At 38.1% G+C, this 7,155-nt stretch overlaps 4 protein-coding genes across 6 annotated transcripts in view; 2 read left to right on the top strand and 2 right to left on the bottom strand.

The window, feature by feature from the left end:
- Window positions 1-821, bottom strand: part of LOC113217697 (anoctamin-7-like) — a 42,381-nt gene extending 41,560 nt beyond the window's left edge. For both annotated transcript variants that reach the window (XM_052264901.1, XM_052264902.1), the window contains exon 1: window positions 606-821. The gene's annotated coding sequence lies outside the window, so the exon portion shown is untranslated. The remainder of the gene's footprint in view (window positions 1-605) is intronic.
- Window positions 822-908: 87 nt separating this feature from the next.
- Window positions 909-3,556, bottom strand: LOC113217728 (coiled-coil domain-containing protein 77-like). The gene is made up of 6 exons (XM_026437753.2): window positions 3,052-3,556; window positions 2,665-2,970; window positions 2,307-2,588; window positions 2,050-2,222; window positions 1,837-1,965; window positions 909-1,733 (listed from the first exon to the last, which is right to left on the bottom strand). Exons 1-6 carry the CDS (start codon window positions 3,325-3,327, stop codon window positions 1,472-1,474), a joined length of 1,428 nt encoding a protein of 475 aa, XP_026293538.1. The 5' UTR covers window positions 3,328-3,556; the 3' UTR covers window positions 909-1,471.
- Window positions 3,557-3,786: 230 nt separating this feature from the next.
- The window catches only part of LOC113217716 (uncharacterized), a 4,522-nt gene continuing 1,153 nt past the window's right edge, over window positions 3,787-7,155 (top strand). The window contains exons 1-4 of one of the 2 annotated variants that reach the window (XM_052264904.1): window positions 3,787-3,807; window positions 6,367-6,570; window positions 6,642-6,753; window positions 6,843-7,028. In XM_052264904.1, the coding sequence (XP_052120864.1) occupies window positions 3,802-3,807; window positions 6,367-6,570; window positions 6,642-6,753; window positions 6,843-7,028 (508 nt within the window). In that variant the 5' untranslated portion in view covers window positions 3,787-3,801. The other variant, XM_026437741.2, reaches the window with a different exon arrangement.
- LOC113217717 (uncharacterized) lies at window positions 4,041-6,265 on the top strand. Its single transcript, XM_026437742.2, has 4 exons — window positions 4,041-4,322; window positions 4,438-4,591; window positions 4,677-4,941; window positions 5,025-6,265. The coding sequence occupies exons 1-4, from the start codon at window positions 4,166-4,168 to the stop codon at window positions 5,247-5,249; spliced, it is 801 nt and encodes a 266-aa protein (XP_026293527.1). The 5' UTR covers window positions 4,041-4,165; the 3' UTR covers window positions 5,250-6,265.

The raw sequence follows: 7,155 nt of genomic DNA, 5'->3' as shown, positions 1-7,155 counted from the left end.
CACGCAGAAAGGAGAAAAAGCTTCAAAGCCGCTTTTTAACTTCAATTTTATATTTTTTCTTGTGCTATTACGTTACGCCTTTCGTTATGTTACGATGCCCAGCAACCGACCCCCTTACCACATTTTAACTGGTCTCGAAGGCGCTCGTGAGCCCCTCAACACCCCCCCTCCCCCTTCCGGCTGAGGCAGTGCCTCTGAGCCCTTAACTAGAGACCTCGTTAGCACCCCCTACAGTAATATCTGGCCCGATGAATTCATCAGGCTTTGCGCTCTCTGAAGAGCCGGACCCGAGACGAGCCAACGGTCACCTGTTCAATGCATTCACGCGCGCCGCGTTGAGGCAGGGGCTGGTTGGGTCGGTGCGGTGGGTCCTGTGGGTTGGGGTGGGGGTGGGTGGTCTCCCTGGATCGATATATTTGCCCCCCTCCCCCCTCCCCCCTTTTCCTCTGCACCAGGATGTCCGCAACTCCCCTCCCCCTTCCAACAGGGGGTACCCCCACCCCCCACGGCTAGCTCCCCACGCCCCCCTCAGGGAAGCAATAGCGTCACCAGTCCCCCCCACATTCGGCTATGTCCTACCCCAGTAAATACAGAAAATACACTACCTTCACATCCTGGTCGGTCCGCGTTTCAGCGGCATAGAAATACAGAGCTATCTCCCTTCGAGACAGCTGACGAAGCCCATTGTGGTCGAACCAGGTAGAATTCTTGGTATGAGTGAGGACGCGGCGGCGTGAAGGGTTTGCTTCATCCCTGCTCTGCCTCGGGCACTTCATGCGGACTCGGGTAGCTTTTCCACAGCCCTATATCCCACGCCGCACGCCGCACACCTTCCAAGCTCCACCAAAGGGCCTCATTTAGGTCAAAGATGAGATAACTACTCCCTGGTATAACGTTAGAGGCGTAGATATGGATGAAAACGTTTTATTCTGTAAAACACACAATGGTAACTACACGACAGTTCTTTATCATTAGAACCAACACACATGATGCAGAATGGAATTATTTTTAAAACATGGAAATGAAACATCATGACTGATTTTCTAATTTCATCTACAGGTTGTTATATCACATGCAGAATTCAGATCAATAGTTTCTATGTATAGCCATCAGCTTTGAATTGTACTCTAATTTATACATAAAGTTCAAAATAAATAGAAGAATGTGGCACGATGCTCTAATAATCTTTCCATACGTTTCCATATCACAGAAGGAGAAGCTTTAAATGTTGCACATAAATTACCTTGCCACATTTTCCTTTTTATAGATACATATATTTGATGGCTAAAAAAACAAAAAATACTATACTTCACAAAATATAATACTATACAAGAATTCTTTCGAATTGAAAAGGCACTAGTGCACCTTTGTTTTTCTTCAAACCCTTGGACTGAAATAAATCTTACATTATCGGCTTTTTACAGCAACACACCAATAATTTGAGCATTTGTAAATTGGATTTGCAATAAACTTACTCATTGTCACCATTAAACTTTAATTCAGATTCAAGACTTAAAACTCGGCTATGGATGAGCTTCAACTCTTGCTCAAGTTGTCTTGCCCTCTCAACAGTTTCCTGAGCATTGGATACCAATCCAGTGTTTACACTCAGGGACTCAGTAGCAATACTTTTGGAACTACTTCCCGTTCTACTAGGCTTAGCATTAAGTCGTGAAAAGCCTCTTTCAAGATCCCTTAGTCTTGATCGCATTAATCTTATATCTGAACGGAACCTGAAGAAAAGGCAAACAAAATGATAAAAACGAAGTGGGTTAAAATTTGAGAAGATATTGAGAAAACTTATGATAATGTAGTAATATCCCAAACATATCTTACCCTTCAGCTTCAAGCATTCGTCTTCGATCCAGTTCATTATATTTGTTGCGGAGGTAGGTCACTTGAGCAGCCATTTTTTGAACACGTGTTTTAAACTGATTCTTACTAGATTCTGCCTGATCTCGCAGTCTGGTGACAATACAACAAAAAACTGAGTTCATATACATTTTAAAAAATTATTCCAGGCTGTTACTTTAACCTTAAATGAAGTACCTTGCTACTTCTTGTTCCATAACAGAGCACTGCTCTTGGTACATGGCCAGCATGCGGTCTCTTTCTGAGAGCTGGCCTTTCAAAACAGACAGCTCTCCACAACTTTTTGCAGATCGCATGCCAGCTCCACGAATAACAGTTCCATCATGTGTAAAAACTTCTCCAAGTTGCTCCTGAGAACAAAGACACAAACATTGAATCAGTAATGAGAATTAAAAAGGATGATTAAAACAACTTGTAAATACAAAACATAATACCTTGCATAAATCTAGGTTCTTGATGAGGCGATCTCTTTCTAATGTCCAATTCTCCTCATTACCATGAAAATCTTTTTTCGATTGCAACAGAGCTGCTGTTAAGTCACACACTTGTGACTGGGATTTTTGAAGGCGAGCAGTCAGCACCTCAAATAATTGTTCATGACGTGCTTGCTCAGCAACTCGTTCTGCACGTGCTAGTTCCCGATCCTGAAGTAAAGCTGCTGTTTCGTCTCTGTACAGACGTACTTGCTCGGAGAGCTGGGCTTGAAGAGCCTGAATCTGAAGAGAGATATATCTTAGAACACAGTGTGCAAGGGGAACTCACATTTAAGAAATTTTAAAACACAAGAAATACCTTTAGTTTTAGTATATCTACATCGTCACACTCAGATTCCACAATTAAAGGACTCGATTTTTTATTTTCCCTCTTTGATTCATCTTTAAGTTCACTCTTTTTCAGGGTTTTCCTAGAGAGACGTTGAGGCACTATGGCAGACTTTTTAGCAGCCTCAGTAAGGAAAAATGAAATTTCATCTTCAGTAATTCCAGATAGTGAGAGAAGCAAATCAATTTTCTTCCTATCTTCTAATTCGCGTAACTTCAATTTATCATTTTCAGCAAAAAGGCGTAAAGCTTGTTCTCTTTCCTCAAAAACATAAACCTGAAACAAGAAAAATGTTGTTTTACAGGAAAAGCTTCAACTGAGATGTACATATAGATATGAAGAACTTGGAATTTTTACCTGCAAATCACTGACGGCCTGCTGAAGGCGAGATACTTCATTATTCCTTTGCACCAACTCTTGCTGCATTCGGCAGTCTCCATCAAATAAGGATCGACAGTCCTCAACTCGGCATGAAAGCTCTTCATAATCTCGGTTGAGGGCCGAAAGTTTTGATCGATAATGGGAAACAAGCTCCTTCGATATAGGTAACTGTCGCATTTGATGGTCTGTGGCGCTTGACACTTCTGAAGAAATCCGCTTGTGTTTCATCTTTTTATTGGACATACTGTGCATGTCTACGTTGAGGTTGGCAAGCACACTCTAAAACCACGAGCGAATCAGCGAATCAAGGCGAACGGGGAGGATACCCTCCCCTACAACTACGCAAAGACTTTAACACTTTATATTTCCAAGATGAACAAAACTATAAAGGAAAAGCCCGAAAATAGAAATTCATGGCAAAGTGTTGTCGAACAGAAAGTAAACAAGAGTGATAACGTGCGTTTTAAATGTAAAAGGGAAAGCCAACTGTGAAACATGTATCAAATTCTTGATTCTATTTTTCAAGAAACAAAGGTTTCAAAAAAATCACAGTGCAGAATTTAATAATCAAATGCGAATATAATTTTCAACACTTAAAAAATGTGTGTAGTAAAATCTGATACCAGAAATATTCTGTCATCGCGTGTTTTTTTTCAAACTGTGGTGGTAGTAATGAAAACAAAACTATCTTCGCAATTTGTATGAAAACTTCAGCATCTAACGAACATGAATGTGAGTTTTGGTGGTACTTACCAATACATTGCTTTTCGTTAGATCTTCATCTCATAACCTACCGTTTGTTTAGTCTTTTTATTGAAATTTTAAGGACATGTCAACATGATTGATGTGACTTATCGTCGAATAAATGTCGATCCCACCCAGTTAAAGTATGTCTTGCAGACGAAGTGGATGAAAAATGGAGTAGAAATACTCTTAGTTAGCCGGGACTCCGCCTGGACTGGAGAGGTACATACTGTTAAAATTAACGCATAATACCTTTTCGGAAAAGGATTTGCGTTATCGCCACTATCTGCGAAAGCTTTCGATCGCGGTTGAATGCTGCCCCTTTCTCAAGTTATTAATTTCAAGAATGGATACTACTTCTCCTGATTTTGAGCTTTCTAAAAAGCTCATACAACTCGTAAAAGATCAACCTTTTCTCTATGACAAAGATTTAGAAGATTTCAAGGATGAAGCTAAGAAGGCGGAAGTTTGGAAAATCATTTCGGAGACTCTTAATCTTGGAGGTAAAATGGTCTCTTGGCGTTGTACCTATTATAATCATCCATAACAGTACTAGAGTTTTCTATTCATGATCTATTGGGTAAGTTATAGTCACTCTTCTCTTTCTATTTTTTACAGAGGTAGAAGCACAAATGAGGTGGTCGCGTCTAAGAGTTGAGTTTGGAAGGCATCGTCGTAAGAGGCAGGCTGCTGAAGTTTGTGGTACTCAAGTTAGAGACTGGCCTCTGTATAGCTTGTTGACTTGGCTGGCACCACATGTTAAAATGAGAGCGTGAGTTTTAATAGATGCTTGATAAATATAACTTATTTCTTAAGATTTTATTCACTTACAGGAATATGTTATTATTTGTTCACAGGAAAAGAGGGAAGCGAAAGAAAGATAAAGTTGTTCTACAGGAAACTTATGGCTACAAACCTATCCTACCACGTCCAAATTGGCTTTTAAATGTTGATGGAGGAGTCAGTGTTGATGTAAATCCAAGTATAGTGATGCAAAATAGTCAGGAAGACATCACTGAATCATTTGTAGTCAGCCCTGACACCGCTGACATTGATGATGACGCCAGTCAAGAAAATGCTCATCATAGTTCAGCGCTCAGTAAAGATTTTGGCACTGGCAAGGTTTGTGAGCTTCTACTTGTACTTTTAAAACTTGCAAGAAAAATGTTTTCTTTTTGATATTACTACTTGTAATTTTTTTCCAGGATCACTCCTACTCAAATAACAGTTATGCAGCTGATAGTCGCTCAGGTCAGTTAACTGGCTTTGAAGAGGAAAATGAAGATAATTTATTTTGCCGCAGTATATGTGCGTCCTTAAAACGCTTTACATATCAACAAAAAGCCCTAGCCAAGATCCGTATCCAACAAGTTATGTATGAAGTAGAATTTGAGCAATCTGAATCCCGGAATCAAGTGCAATCCAAGTGACAATTTGTTTAATGTGGCTTTTGAAGTTTGCTTGATGATGACAATTTTCAATGAGACATGTTATGTTGGGTGTATGTACTGTGTTCTTTTTTTCTGCCAATGGATTTTTTTTCTTTTTGTTACACATGTATCATAATCTTATTATAAGACCATACTGAAATTTTCATGCCAATGAACTTATAAGTGATATTCTGAGGTATGAGCTCATTGTAAAGAACGATAAACTACTTTGACATGAAGTGTTGACAAAATATCATTCATAAATTTCAATCTTCTATATTTAAAATAATGATCAAATGATCACGAAAAGTTGTTCTTTTCTTTCTGTTATTACAAAAGTTAGCATAGCAAAATCTGTAAGTTACAGGTAATGTCCTGGTGTCAGGTAATCCGCAGATTTCCTTGAGAAGGTCAGGGTCACTTGGGCCCAATATTTAACTAGACAAAAAACAAATTATCAATTTCTTAGAAATGATCAATAATTTATTTGGACAGATAGAAGTCAAGTGATTTTGTTCTATTTTCCTCTTGTCTGTGAAAAATATTTCAGTTTACCGTTCTGTCTCTAGTTTGAAGCTGACCCTTAAACTTGTTAAATGAGCTCACATTTTCTTATTCTTTTCTATTCCTCCTCATTTCCTACTTTTGACCGAAAGTTACATGTTTCTCTTAAAACTATTTGTACTGTGCCTTACTTTAAGATGTAATTTTTTTCTTCAATTATTTGAATTTAGAAGTTTTGTTTCACTTAACTATCTATCTTACTGTTGTACATACTTTACTTCAATACTTAAATTTATGTGTATGTTTTTTTTATTATTTGTAGATCTAGTTGTTATTTAAAAGAGCTAGACTAAAATTTAGAGCAGGTTCATGTTCTTTAGATAAGAGGGTGATTTAAGTTATTGTTTCTGTGCTCAGTGTGTGTAAATTATGAGATGAATTTGACAAATAATCCTAGTGAGTCAATGTACAAGCAACATGTCCTTATTTAAATTAAATTAGAATTTCACACAGCTAAGAATGTTTATTTAAAACCTTTCCTGTTGTACAGTTCTCACAGGAATTTTCCTTAAAACTTATTGGTAATCTCACTGTATCTTTCCTCTGTTCACAGCTCACAGCCAACGACATTACAAATTTTATTAAAGAGTTTGACTTGAAATTATCCTATTTCAATGAAGAGATGAGAGCTGCTATAGGAACACCTACTAGTGAATCAAATCAATTTACATACACCCTACAAGACAATTTTTTCAACTGGAAAAAGTTTATGGGAGGTACTACGTTTGCCAAACTAGGCCGTGTAAGAGTACAGGAAGTAAGTAAGAAGTAATTTGGGGCTCTAGTTGTTGTATAGTTGTGAGTCTGAAGTAACACTTCTTCTTACAGGTGATGGTAACAGCATCCTATGAGGAAATGGTAGATAAATTGTTGGATAAGCTGTCTAGTATTCAAGAAAATTTCAGTATTGTGGAAAATGAAAATATATCCATTAAGACAGGCAAGATACTTATTTACTGCAGATATATCTATTTATGAATATCTGTACCTACTGACTGTCACTAAATAAGTGAAACTTTTATTTTATAGATCGAGATAAAGCCTTGGCTAAGATGAAGAAGATAGCTAGCGAAAAAGAAGAATGGGAAAAGACTCTGTACGGACAATTTATTGCAATCCTTAATGCAAAAAAAGAAAAAATTCTTGCTTTAGAGGAGGAGCTGGAGTTTCGAAACTCCGAAAATTCTCAAGGGAGTGTGAAGCTTTTGGAGACTGGTAGGTTTTCTTAATGGTGATGCCCCTTTCTCATGTTATCGGGTAGCATTTCCTCTTAAAAAATGGCTAATGGGTTTTTTTTTTTTGTGTGTGTGTGTGTGTGTGTGTGTGTGTGTGTTTCCTAGAC

This window comes from Frankliniella occidentalis, unplaced genomic scaffold (genome assembly GCF_000697945.3).
Source record: "Frankliniella occidentalis isolate FOCC.00 unplaced genomic scaffold, Focc_3.1 Scaffold22, whole genome shotgun sequence".
NCBI lineage: Eukaryota > Metazoa > Arthropoda > Insecta > Thysanoptera > Thripidae > Frankliniella > Frankliniella occidentalis.
This window is presented reverse-complemented; position numbering and strand designations above follow the sequence as displayed.